General features: G+C 39.6%; 1 protein-coding gene across 1 annotated transcript in view; it reads left to right on the top strand.

The window, feature by feature from the left end:
* The window catches only part of bbs2 (Bardet-Biedl syndrome 2), a 76,386-nt gene that overhangs the window by 28,230 nt on the left and 33,366 nt on the right, over window positions 1-14,790 (top strand). Inside the window, exons 3-8 of the mRNA XM_087996052.1 lie at window positions 1,393-1,620; window positions 3,972-4,097; window positions 7,239-7,301; window positions 7,970-8,047; window positions 10,175-10,279; window positions 10,591-10,677. Coding sequence (XP_087852178.1) covers window positions 1,393-1,620; window positions 3,972-4,097; window positions 7,239-7,301; window positions 7,970-8,047; window positions 10,175-10,279; window positions 10,591-10,677 — 687 coding nt within the window. The remainder of the gene's footprint in view (window positions 1-1,392; window positions 1,621-3,971; window positions 4,098-7,238; window positions 7,302-7,969; window positions 8,048-10,174; window positions 10,280-10,590; window positions 10,678-14,790) is intronic.

Below are 14,790 nucleotides of genomic sequence, written 5' to 3'. Positions count from 1 at the left end.
ATAGTAGTTTTTGATTCTGTTTTATGTTAACCACATGGTTACATCCCACACAGACTGTATTTATAGGCCAGGTTAAACTATATTTGTGGCACTTCTGTCGTATGCTTTATTCCATTACAGCCCTCTTCTCAAAAAAGGACATGCAGTTGGAATTCAAAATTCTAACTGCCAAATGAGGCTTGTCTGGTCCCAGTTATTCTCCACCCGTATAATGAAATACATCTTTTGGGTAAACACCAACTTGACAGGCAGCATGATAACTCCTCTTGTACCTAATTCCATGCATTCCTGGCAGATCATGATCTAAGTGCTAAGAATTAGCCATCAGCATATTTTAATAAGCTGAATTCACATATAATGCAAGGGCATCCTCTTGCTGCTGATGTAGGAACAGCTTCCCGTCCAATTGGATAATGTTGCTGGTTGAGATGCTTAGCCGTAATGAATAACTAATTATGCTAGTTAAGCAAGAGTTCCTGCTGTCTAGCATTGAAGTGTTTTGCAGATACCCATGTGAATGAAGAAAAAGCAGGATGAAGACACAAAACTAATGCTAGATCTTAACTTTTCAATGACATTTTAAGTCATCTCATACGATGTTGGCATACATTTATGCTTTAAGACTGCATCTTACTGAGCCTGTTATGCAAATATACTCAACAACATGTGGTACCTTTCACTGGGTTAGTTACGAGGTATGAATAAATAAAACTATCACAACCTGTGATTTTAAAAATTATTTAATTATAAAATTATTTTAATCCTCTTAAGCTATTTGCTGAGATCATGACTAATCTGTGACTCAATTCCATGAACCTGCCTTTGCCCGATATTCCTTATGAAATCATTGTTTCAATATTTATTGGTAACTTTCATTTTTCTTTTTCAAATCGATTGCTCCGGCTTCCCCAAAAACGGTTTCATGATTTTGCTTTTAGCAACAATAAATTAGCATTCCTTGACACAGTTGCCTTTGGTGATATATTTATTTTCACGTTGTTGACCATGACATTTTATGTAAAATCTTTTATCAGTTTTTATTGCAAATATTGAAAATTAGTCATAATTGAATTATGACTTTGATCCTAATGGTAACTGGCTTTGATCACATCTAAGATGTTTGCGATGTAGATTGCCTACAATCAGTTGTGGAGTTGGTTTGAAGAATAAGTATGAATAATATTTGACACTTTTCATATTTAATCTAACATGAATCAGCATATAGTGATCCAAATATTTTTGACATTTAAGATGATTCAGCTGCTTTCTTCTGTAACACTGGAAAAATCTTAGAAATATCTTAAATTTTAGGAGAGCTTAATTTCTTTAATCTAAATAGTAGTATAGTTACTGGTTCACTGTGAATGGTAACTATTAATATGCTTGATTTAGGTTTTTATCCACAACCCCCATACACGTAGCCAGCGCTTTGTCTCCAACAACTTATTGCAAAGTGGTTTGGATTCCGATACATCCCTTCTGAACATAAACCAGAGTGTTAGCTGTCTGACTGCGGGAGTACTAAATCCCAGACTTGGCCATGACACGCTGCTTGTTGGCACACAGACTAACCTGCTGGCTTATGATGTATATAACAACTCTGATGTCTTCTACAAGGAGGTAAGGTTCTAACTAATCATGTTATCCCTCAGGGAATATATTCTACAGATTTAAGAAATAAAGCACAAATCTGATTTAAAGTTCCTTTTTTTGGTGAGAAATTTGGTTTGATTATATTGAACATAATTTTGCCACTAGATGGTGCTGTGTTATTGTTTGGTCAAAGTGAATGTTTAGATTCCTTTTGCCTAATCCAGCCACTGTTCCTGATAATTTGGGACAGATTGCAGCCTTACCATGAAAATCATTCATTTCTTTCTCACTCGGCAATTTTGTTGTGCTATTTTCCCCCCATAATTTGATGTTTTCTTGAATTTGTTTAAAGCAGCAGAGCCATTTGTAAGAATGCTACCATGTTGTGTGCTGGATACCTGATACTTTTTCTTTTCAGATCTCTTTTTCCTTGGCCCCAGTGACCACCTTTTTGAATTCAACTTCTCCAATCTCTCTATTGTTCTTTGATCATTTAGGAAGAAATCTGATGAAGAACTGAGTTCTTTATCTGCCTCTGTTTCATCACTGCATGAGGTATAAAGCGGAATGCAACTCTAAGGTGTGACCACATGACCACAAGGGTCTGAATTCATTTTAGCACTTTGGCAAGCCATCCAATTTCCAGCATAGATCTCACCATGAATGCACTACTATTTTGTAATTGTATGGTTGGTTTGAACATTCAACTGTGGGTAAAGCACACAACAAAGTTAACTGTAAGGTTAGTCATGGACTTTACCATTACCGTTTCTCCATTACCATTACAAAAATTATGAAGGCAAAACTCAATATTCATCATTTTAATCGGAATTCTGAGAACTATGCTGAACCCACTGTATCTATATGTCTTTTCACTTTAACCTACACATCTGCAACATTAGCTGCATGTCCTCGAGTCTTAACTATTTGCAAATTTGCATCATTGCTCTGTTCTGTCTGCCCATTTGGCAACTCAAGGAAACATGTTTGTTGGGTCCTCAATTTCTAGACCGTTTGTATATCTGCTAGCATTCTTAAGGTATTTATCTCTACATATTACATAACCTGTTTTACTCCCAGTTTAGATCTCCTTCAGATTAGAAATTTACCATGCCTGTAAGGAAATGGTAACCCCGACACAGATCCATTTCTTGTTTTTGTACAAACAAGTGAATGTTAGTCCTAACTCAAAATTATCAATCAGCTTGCAAATTTTTACATAAACTATGATAACCACTATGATTTTTGCCATTATGACTCTACCAGTCACGATCTTGTGTTTGTTATTTAGCTCTGCATTTTTTTTTGAAACTGTTTCTTGTTCTATTATTGTCAGTATATTATGTTTAAATCATTTGGCTGAACCTTGCACCATGCATTTCCAAATTAACTGTCATCCTATAGCCTGCTGACAATCTCCGTTCACAGCCTTGCTATTTCCACTGAACTGCTTGATCTGTGTGAAACAAGTGTGCTAACCCATTAAACCACTTTGAATTTTCACAATATAGAGCTTTGGTCCATTGGTCTAATAAATTCTGGTTTCTTGAGAAAAGAAGGCCAAGGGATAACCTAATAAAGCTATTTATAATTTGAAATGATTACATAGAGTAAATAGAGAGAGACTGTTTTACGTAAATGGAAATGAATATAACTAGAGACATTAGTATAGAATAGTCACTAAGAAATCCAAAGGAAAGCCCAAAAGATGCCACTTATTATGTTGAGAATCTGGAACTTGCTACCACAGGAAGTGGTTGAAGTGAATTATGTAAATACATTTAAGGGGAAGCTAGATGAGCATATAAAAGTGAAGGGAATGGAGGGTAACAATGATACATTTAGACAAGGAAAGCTGGAAAGAGGCTCAGATGCAGTGTGTCACCAGCATGGATTGGTTGAGCCAATGACTTGTTTCAGTTCTGTGCATCCTGTGTATTCTTACATAAATAGATTCAGACTTTTGCTTTTATATTAAATTTAAAATGCCCTTCAATTATTGTGCTATGTGCTCTAAATATAGATAGCTGATTGGAGACAACTTTATAAAAAAAAGACTTTCTCTGAAATATTTTCAAGTTATTACAGCTGAAATGCAATTGTTGAATTAAAAATTAGTTTTGATGGCAAATCGGTGCTCAGTACTTTAGAGGGAATGAGATATCTCTACACTGATGTCTGTAAGTGGCTGTTATTATTTATATGATTTAGGAACTGCCAGTTCGAGATACTACTTCAAAATATGTTTTTAATTTTTTTTTCCTGATGTAAAGTTGTGAAGGATTCCCTGATAGAGGATTTTAATAACCTGCATTCAGTTAACTAACTTATTAAAGCAACATGTTCAGAAACTCTGACTCACTGTCTCTCTTTTGAAGGTCGCAGATGGAGCTAATGCCATAGTGCTGGGACAGCTTGGAGAGATTCCCACTCCACTGGCAATTATCGGAGGGAATTGCACACTGCAGGGTTTTGATCAGGATGGAAATGACCTTTTCTGGACGGTATGGAACACAACTGTGCCATGATCAAATTCTAGAATTTTGTTAGGAGGCAGGTAGGAAAGGTTCGGCGAAAGTGAGGACTGCAGATGCTGGAGTTTAGAGTGGTGCTGGAAATGCACAGCAGGTCAGGCAGCATCCGAGAAGCAGGAAAATCAATGTTTCGGGCAGGAACCATTCATCAGGAATGAGGCTGGAAGCCTCGGGGGTGGAGAGATAAATGGGAGGGGGTGGAGCTGGTGAGAAGGTAGCTGGAAGTGCAATAGGTTGATCGAGGAAGGGGTAAAGGTGATGGGTCAGAGAGGAGGGTGGAGCGGATAGGTGGGAAGGAAGACTGACAGGTGGAACAGGTCATGAGAATGGTGCTGAGCTGGAAGTTTGGAACTGGGGCAAGGTGGGGGGAGGGGAAATGAGGAAACATGTGAAGTCCTTAATTGGTGCCCTGGGGTTGAAGGGTTCTGAGGCAGAAGATGAGGCATTCTTCCTCCAGGCGTCGGGTGGTGAGGGAGTGGTGGTGGAGGAGGCCCAGGACCTACATGTCCTCGGCAGAGTGGGAGGGGGAGTTGAAATATTCGGCCATGGGGCGGTGGGGTTGATTGGCGCGGGTATCATGGAGATGTTCCCTGAAGAGCTCTACAAGAAGGCGTCCAGTCTCCCCAATGTAAAGGAGACCACATCAGGAGCTACAGATGCAATAAATGATATTTGTGGAAGTGCAGGTGAACCTTTGATGGATTTGGAAGGTAGGAAAGGTTGCTAATGTAAAGTGTAATATTTCCCTCTCCACTGCCCATAATAATACTAGGCACCGGAGATGCACTGGCATTCCTTGTAGCTGGAGTTACCAAGGTAAAAACAGTGAGAAGTGCATTGTCCCCTTTATGTTACTTGTCCATATTTACTGGGAACGTGGGAGACCAGCTCCCAAAGCATTTACAACTTATTTCACTTTAAGAAGATAACATGCCTTCACAACAAATTCCCGTCATTGTGTTTAGTTCAACAACTTAATCTATAAATTATCTGACAGATAGATGTACTTTTTAAATAAAGGCAATAACTGTAATTTGATTGACAATGCTATCCCAATTTCATGTCTGATTCTAAGCATTCTTTCATGGGGGCAGTTGAAATTTGTCTCAATTTGGCTTGAATATGTTGTGTACAATCTGCTTTAAAAAGTCACAAGTGAGTCTTTTTAATGGTGTCTGTCAGTTGACTGCCCACTATTGAAGAACGGTTGAGCAAGTGATCTTGCACAATGTGACAAATGGAGTAATGACAAATTCTGAACCATTCTGCACATAAGATATGCAATCTTACTTTCTGCATGAGTAGAATAGGCTTCAATGAAATAAATCTCACTTAAGTGCCAGTGACTGAAAAACAGCAAACTATTTGTCCTAGTGATCAGTTTGAGAACCTTCAATGTTTATCACTGTGAAGTGAAATCATTACAGAAGCTCTGATATTTGTTCCAAATTAGAATATTTTGAAACCCCTTGTCATAGGGATGTTTTTATAAAGTTGATTCTTTACTGGTCTATTGCAGAAATATTGTCTGACCAACCGCAGACCTTGATGGGACCATGTCACGCAGCGAGGTCAGATCTCACTGTCTTCAGTTGAAACTGCCATGGTCCTTCTGTAATGCATAGAAAACCCCATTACTGCTTTATTGGACTACACAATTTCTACCCATACCCTTTGCACTCTTGACTCTAACAGCAATTACCCATGTATAGACTTCTTTGACACGAATATTGAGATCATCCATTTAGATACCGCTGCTTCCCAGTCCTCGCCACACCCTTTTCATTGTACACCAAACCATCTCTTTCCCACCTTCTGCCCTTGTGTTGACCCATATCTCTTATTATTATTTTTATGTTATTATTATCTTCTATTATTTGTCCTCCTCCCCTCTCTGAATTAATAGTGTTTAGATTCCCATCTGTGCTCTTTCCAACCCAGTCCCATTAACTAGTAACCACTCTCCCTTTCCATTCCCCATACAAGCTGAAATTGTAAACAGTCACCTGTCAGGTATAGTCCATCTCTTTGAAACATACGTAATGTCCCAGTTCCTCACAAAAGCCACTATTCACCCGTTCTTCTGTCTGCTACCTTATCCTCAAACTCCCTTTCCTCTCCAACATTTGTCAATATGTTTTACCTCCGGTGTTTGTGCCACTATTTCATACAGCTCTATGTTTAAATCATTCTAATCAATGCCATAATCAAAACCATCCCGATCAAGATCAAAAAGTACATTGTTGTGACAGTGATACACTCCCTTTCCTCATCCTCTTCAACTGCTCCAGAATCAATGGCTGGTTGATGACATCACTTACAGTGCTATTATTCTATCATACAGTAGCTCCTTTTCATGTGTCCCATGGCATCATTGGTCTCCATTGTCTCCTAATATTAAAATCCTTGAATTAAAAATTCCCATCCTTTATATTTATAAGCTTTTCAGGTGTAGATCCTCCCTGCCCCGTAACCTCCTCCAGACATACAGTCTATACCGAAGGTGACTTTTTCTGCAGTTTTCTCACTTCATCCCACCACTGACAATCGTGTCATCAACCATCTAAACTCCCACATTCTGTATCCTTCTGTCTTCGTCAACATTTCTAACACCCACTTTAAAATTCACTTAATTGACCAAGTTCTTATTCACCCTTACTAACAACTCTTTTTGTTTTATTATTTTTTCATTTTTTTCTGATCATTGCTCTGAAGTGGGTTGGGACATCTAACTTATGTTAAAGCCAAGTTGTTCTACAAATACAGACGTGCTAGGATGCTAATGCACAAATGCTTATGCAAACCTAATGTCCAAATATGCAAAATATTTTCCTGATTTGCGACTATCATCCTGATGTGGAGCTATAATGCCATTCCTTCACTGGGTTCAAGTATTCCATCACTAACAGCATTGGTTGTATCTGCACTACATGGGATGCAACAACTGAAGAAGACTCCTCTAAAAGAATAATACTTTTTAAATCAAAATTGAGCCTTCTATAGAGAAGACAGTAATTTAAAATGTGTCTACATATCTTCAGTATCAATTCCATTATAAATCAAAAACGCTTTAAACAATTCAAGTTGGAAATGCTTGTGTTTTTCACTTAGGTCACTGGGGACAATGTCCAATCACTGGCACTCTGTGACTTTGATGGGGATGGGAAGAAGGAGGTAAGTTTGAACTATTTAATTAAAAAGCCATTCTGAATAATAGGAAAGGCAGTTTACCAGTTACAAATGTTTGATACCTTATTGGTGGATTAGACATTGTGTGGTAGAGATGTTTGGATATTATAATATTTGCTATATTGATATGCATGTCTGTTCATTCATACCTTTTAACTACCTCAGTGCTAACTAGCATTTTTGATAAAAGCAGTAAGGGCATATAAACTGAAACCAGGACAGTCAACTAATTTTCCAGGCCAATGAAAAGACTTCTCAACACATTGGGCAGCACAATGACTCAGTGGTTAGCACTGCTGCCTCACAGCGCCAGGGACCTGGATTCGATTCCTGCCTCGGGCGACTGTCTGTGTGGACTTTGCACATTCTCCCTGTCTGCGTGGGTTTCCTCCGGGTGCTCCGGTTTCCTCCCGGTTTCCAATCCAAAAATGTGTAGGCCAAGTGAATTGGCCATGCTAAATTGCCCATAGTGTTAGGTGCATTAGTCGGAGGTAAATATAGGGTAGAAGAATGGGTCTGGGTGGGTTACTCTTCGGAGGGTCGGTGTGGACTTGTTGGGCCGACAGGCCTGTTTCCACACTGTAGGGAATCTAATCAGTACATTAGAAGGAATATGATGCATTACTACTGACACATCTTAATGCTTTTCACAGCTTCTGGCTGGTTCAGAGGACTTTGACATCAGAGTCTTCAAAGAAGATGAAATAATGGCAGAAATATCAGAGACAGAGGTAAGGAGAATTCTACTTGAGGTGTGTCAACAAAGTATTGGTTAGAGTGGTGCTGCAAAAGCACAGCAGGTCAGGCAGCATCCGAGGAGCAGGAAAATCGACGTTTTGGGCAAAAGCCCTTCATCAGGAATGCTGTGCTTTTCCAGCACCACTCTAATCTACACTCTGATTTCCAGCATCTGCAGTTTTCACTTTTGCCCAACAAAGTATTGGACCTATCTAAAGTTACCATGTCTGGAGGAGGGAAGAACCTCGAAAAGCAAAAGAGAAATGTCAGCCTTCAGTACCATGAACTGTAGTGAGAAGACAGGCAATTGAAACATTGTTAGGTTTCTGTCAATATTGTTTTTGAAAAGCTGCTACAGCTGCCAAGGGTAATTTATAATTCAGCTGTTGCTTGGATATACAGGATTGCTGCTACACAGTCACAAACTCTATGAAGGCCAAGAACTCCTTCATTTAAAATGTCCCTTCCATAAATTGTTATAACTATTAAGAGGCACAGCAGAGACCAAACAGAGACCAGTGCATCATCTCCTTAAAACAGTAGTTCTAATAGTCAGAAGGATATTCACAGATGCAGTAATAATAGCAATTACAGTTTGATGATCTCAGTGAATGTTGTCCAGTATTGCTTATTACATCATTAAAGAGTGCACCTGAGATACCAGTCTTGGTTGTGTTAAACATATTCATTGTCAGCAAGTTGGTTATTGTTATTTTCATATAAAAATCAGTTGCAGTTTTCACCCAGTGGTATCGCTCAGATTACTGGATTAATGATCCATAGGCCCACACTGAGACTCCGGATATTCAAGTTTAAATCTGACTGTGGCAGTTGCAAAAATTTGAATTCAACTAATTAATTAAATTGAAATAAAAGGCTAGTCTCAGTATGGTGATCATGGAATTAGAAAATTGTCATAAAAACACATCTCGACACTAATGTCCTTTGGTGTGGAAATGTGCTGCCCTTACCCAATCTGGCCAGTGTTTGATAATGCACTTTCAGCATTATGGTTAACCCTTAAATGCCCTCTGAAATGGGCTAAGACACCACTGACTATATCAAACTGCTACAGAAAATTCAAATGAGAATAAAACAGGATGGACCTCCCAGCATTGACTAGTTAGTAGAAAGAATAAGGGCACTGCCCAGTTTACTCAGCAACATCCTCCTCACTAACATTCTCCTGTTTGATAGAGGATTCCAGCTCAATCTGACATAGTCATACTCAGAATCATATTTCCTCCATAATTATCCTTGTTATGTCCTACCTTATCAGGAAGCAAGACCCACCTGAAGGGTGGCACAGAATCTGGGAATTCCAAGGTGAGTATCTCACCACCTGACTCCCTGTAACCTCTCCATCATCTATTGAGCACAGGTTAGGAGTATGATGAAATACTGTCCACTGGCATATATCTTTAACCATGCTCGAGAAGTTTGAACCATCCAAGGCAAAGGGATCTGCTTAATCACCTTCTTATTTCTCACCTTAAGCATTAATTTTCATTGTCTCTGACACATGCGGTAGCTGTCTATGGCATCATCTTTGTCAGCATCCTCTGAATCTGCTGATACTACCTCCCAGAAGGACAAGAACAGCAACTCCATAGGAGCAACTCCACCATTGGCAAGTGTCCCTCCCAGTTATATATCACTGTAACTTGGAAATATCTCACTGTTCCTTCAACTTTGTGTATCGAACCCCTGGAACTGCCTTTCTGTTGATCTTGTGGGTGTATATACAACACTTGGACAAGGTAGTGGCTCATCACTTCTTTACCAAAGGCAGTTAGAATGGGGAATTAATGCTGCCTTGTCAGCTATGTTCAAATCCTGAGAATGAATTAAGAACAATGTTTTGCTGTAAGAAGTTGCAAAGCCAGAGTACAAGCAATGTGCTGTTAGATAATGAAAATCAATAGTAACAGAGGACCTGACACTAACTTTCTCATGATTCTGTTTTTAATCTCCCATCAAGTCCTTGATTTGGAAACCTTGGCTTGATCATCTAAAGTGGCTCAATTTTTAACTCTCCCGAATACCCCGTTAAACAATGAGTATTTTCAACTTTGTTTTGAAGAAAAGTACATCAAATCTTTTGGGTTTTCTTTTTTCAGACTATCACAGCACTTTGCCATATGCATGGGAGTCGGTTTGGGTATGCCCTGGCAAATGGCACTGTTGGAGTTTATGACCGGGCTACTCGTTACTGGAGAATTAAGGTATATGTAAATTAATGCGGGTTTGCCCACAAACCTCTGCTAAGTGAACAAGTGCACTGGCCATACATATTCCTGTTCCTGTTTCTTAGTGGTCTTATGACAGCTTGTAACAGAAACCTCCACCTTGACATATGTAGAGAGGTGTCAGAAACAGTGCAAAAATTAATAATCATTTGTTGTTCATGATAGAGGATGGAAAAGTAACTTTAAGTGACTATTGGTTATACCTACAATCTTGATATTTTGATTTTTAAATGCAGCAGCCTATTGCACTTGTAACTGACCTGTTTTGCATATTTCATTTCTTACAGTCTAAAAATCATGCCATGAGTATTCATGCTTTTGACTTGAACTCAGATGGTGTTTGTGAGTTAATCACTGGCTGGTCAAATGGAAAGGTAAGTCATTGATGTTTAGCTGGTGCAATTAATGGGTGAGAAATAGTGGTAAATGTTGAATGGCTAGCAAGTGATTTTAATTTGTCAATTTATGTTCAGATAATATTGTGTTTTAATACTACAAGAGACAACCTGGAATAACCTGTGTAACTTGATGCCATGCTTGAATACCAGGTAGTTGATATTTATTATGTACAGTTTTAATTCTGGCTATTTATCCCCAACCAACTTTAGTGCTATGTGACATGTGATTTGTTGGCATTGACTCCCATTTTCTGGAAGAACAGAATAATGATTAATGGCTATGTGATAAAATATGTGACCTATGGTTCAAATTGTCTTGATATTATTAAACAGTGGCATATGGCCTGATATAGTATAGGGTCGTATGTGACACAGCTGGACTGTAACATGCAGTCTGGTTTAATATAATTGGGCAGACGCTGGGCCATACGGTCTATTGATTGAGAGCACTAACCTGGTCTGACTATAATATAATTGTTACTGCTGACTTATTTGAATTACAGAATGTTTTACCCTCTTTATATGACACGTTGTCTGTATTTAATGATCAGAGAACACACACATGAGTTTTGTTGCAACCTAGGTTGCCTACAGTAAAAGCAGAATCTCTATGTCCTTTGAAAATCTAGGAGACAAAGTCTCCGAACGCTGCAGACCATTTTGGAGAACAGGGTATACCTAAGTATGGGATTGCCAGATTGGTGAACAGTGAGTTGGTTTAGCTTTGTCCTCAGCAGTTGGCTTTGAGTCAGGCAGGAAAGATCTTTTAAAGAGTTCTTGGGGGCCATTGCGCAGTAAGACAAAAAAAGCATGAAATGGGAAAACGCTGCCACCGGGAGTATGACAAAAACCTGAACTGCAACCAGTATAAAAATAATGAAGAGAACTAAAAAAAAATAAATGCAGTAACATTGCCAAATATCTCTTCGGAGAACTTACAAACCCTCTAAGTCAAGGATGATGTAAAAGGAAGGGAACATCAGGAAGATGACTATCAAACTGCCCAGCATAAATGGAAAGGTCACTGATGTCATATCCAAATTAAGGCTTTATAATCAAAGGATAAAATTGTGCCTTTCAAATTTTATCAGCCACAGAACTGAATAAACAAGTCAAACCTAAGATAACCATTGGAAATGAGAGACTGCATAAAGTCACTACTTTGGACCTGTCTGAGGATGATCAGAATGACCCCGATGTACTGTGGGATGTGCAGGAGGATTAGCTTTGTACACAGGTAAACTACAGAGTTTGCCATTTGGAGATAGTTGCTTTAACAGAAAACAGGAATCAGTCAATCAGTTCATTAGCAGGTGCTACGATTCATTTTGGAAACCAAGCTGTCTGAATAGATAATGGAGCTAATCATTACTTCAATGCCAATCAGACCTTTCTTGAAAACGAAAGGTCAAAATATTGACAGGCGACAAAAAGTTGGCAGAAAATATGAAATCAGTTGAAGCTACTAGTATTGGCGGAGTAGATAAGATGCAGAAACCAAACAAGCAATGTGAGACATATGGTATTCTGCACCCACTGTTTAGCTGTCCTCTGCTCCAAGGCTTTTCACAGTCTGTGGCATTAGAGAACATGAGTTCACCAATGCAGGAAACTGGTCTTGGAGATGCGGCCAGAAATTACAATAAAATAACAAATAGGAGCAGAATTAGACCCTTTAGCCCATTGAATCTGTTCTGCAATTCGACCATGGCTGATATGCTTGTCAGTCCCATTCTCCTGCCATCTCCCCTTAGCCTGTGGTCTCCTTCCCAATCAAAAGCCTATCTTTCACTGCCTTGCATAGATTCAGTGACATTTGCCTTCTGTGGCAATAAGTTTCACAGATTCACCACTCTGATTTGAAGGGTCTCAGTTCTAAAGGTTGTCCCTTGGCCCTCAGATCCTCATCTCTCCTAGAGTCATAGAGATGTGCAGCATGGAAACAGACCCTTCAGTCCAACCCGTCCATGCCGACCAGATATCCCACCCTAATCTAGTCCCACCTGCCAGCACCCAGCCCATATCCCTCCAAACCCCTTCTATTCATATACCCATCCAAATGTCTCTTAAATGTTGCAATTGCACCAGCTTCCACCACTTCCTCTGCAGCTCATTCCATACATGTACCAACCTCTGTGTGAAATGGTTGCTCCTTAGGTCTCTTTTATATCTTTTCCCTCTCACCCTAAACCTATGCTCTCTAGTTCTGGACCCTCCAACCCCAGGGAATAGACTTTGTCTATGTACCCCATCCATGCCCCTTATAATTTTGTAAACCTCTATAAGGTCACCCCTCAGCCTCTGACGCTCCAGGGAAAACAGCTCCAGCCTGTTCAGCCTCTCCCTGTAGCTCAAATCCTCCAACCCTGGCAACATCCTTGTAAATCTCCTACTAGTGGAAACATCGGGGAATGGGTGGGTTGCGCTTCGGCGGGTCGGTGTGGACTTGTTGGGCCGAAGGGCCTGTTTGCACACTGTAAGTAATCTAATCTAATCCAATCTAATCTAATCATTTCCGCATCCACTCTATACAGATGTCTCAATATTTGGTAAGTGTCAAAGAGACATCTGCTTCATCCTTCTAAATATGCATTGATTTCAGTCCCAGAGTCACCACCTGCTTCTCATATGACAAGCCTTTCATTCCTGGGATTGTTCCTGTAAACCTCCTCTGGATCCCCTCCAAGGCCAGCATATCCATCCTTAGAAGATGGAGCTCAATACTGCTCACAATATTCCAATTGCAGTCTGTATAGCCTCAGCAGCACATTCCTGCTTTTGTATTCTACCCCTTTTGAAATGAATGCTAACATTGTATTTACCTTCCTAACTGCATGTTAACCTTAAGAGAATCTTGAACTAGGACTGCTAAGTCCCTTTTTACTTCAGTTTTCCAAAGCCTTTCGCAATTTAGAAAATAGTCTACACCTGTATTCATGTGCTTCTACCAAAACCTGTAACTGCACACTTTCCCACATTATATTCCATCTGTCACTTCTTTGCCCACTCTCCTAATCTCTCCCCAAAACTACTTGTCCCTCCACCTATCTTTTTGTCATCTGCAGACTTGGCAACAATACCTTCAAATCCCCCGTCCAGATTGTAAATGCCTGCGAAACTCCGCTAGTCACTGGCTGCCATCCTGAAAGAGACCCCTTTATCCCACTCTCTACCTTCTGCCAGTCAGCCAGTTCTCTATCCATGCCAGTACCTTGCCCCTAACACCATGGGTTCTTATCATATTTAGCAGCATCTTGTGCAGCACCTTGTCAAAGGCCTTCTGGAAATCCAAATAGATCACACCCACTATGTTCTTATTTGTCTAACTTGCTCATTATTACCTCCTCAAAGAATTCTAACACATTTGTCAGGTGTGACATCTCTTTGTTAAAGCCATGCTGAATCCCTATTTTACCGTGCACTTCCAAGCACTCCACAATCTCATCCTTAATAATGGACTGTAAAATCTTAGCAATGATTGATGTCAAAGTAACCAGCCTATAATTTTCCTCCCTCTGTCTTTCTCCTTTCTTAAACATAGATGTTCCGTTAGCCATTTTCCAGTCCTCTGGGATCATCCTTGACTCCAGTAATTCCTGAAAGATCACTACAATCTCCTCAGCTATCTCCTACAGAACTCTGGGGTGCAGTACATCTGATCCAGGTCATTTATCCACCTTCAGAACTTTCAGCTTTCCAAGCATCTTCTCCTCAGTAATGGCTGCTATACAGCCATCTCTGCCCTCTGATTCTCTTGAAGCTTTGACTGTACAGCACATTGGCACCAAAAAATTTATAGATACTGAATTCCTGGCATCCACCACGCTCTGGGTGGGGACAGAATCTAACGTCCCACTGATTTGCCATTGACTTTTCTTCAATTAGCTGTATTTAATGTCAGACCATCTTTTAACTTTGTACAATTTCCCATTCCCCCAGTGTTGTTATCAGTAATTCCATACCTCATGTATTGTAGTGGCAGTGTACTGGATAGTCATGTGTAATATAAATCTTGGTGATAATTTATCAGATAAATATGATTAATAGCTACTCGATCTCATTCTGCATTTAATACATCTCTGCCTTTCA

Source organism: Chiloscyllium plagiosum, unplaced genomic scaffold (genome assembly GCF_037043375.1).
Source record: "Chiloscyllium plagiosum isolate Xiang-an unplaced genomic scaffold, Cpla_swu_hap1 HiC_scaffold_17, whole genome shotgun sequence".
NCBI classification, from domain to species: domain Eukaryota; kingdom Metazoa; phylum Chordata; class Chondrichthyes; order Orectolobiformes; family Hemiscylliidae; genus Chiloscyllium; species Chiloscyllium plagiosum.
The sequence above is the reverse complement of the archived record's forward strand: the minus strand, read 5'-3'. Positions and strand labels throughout refer to the sequence as shown.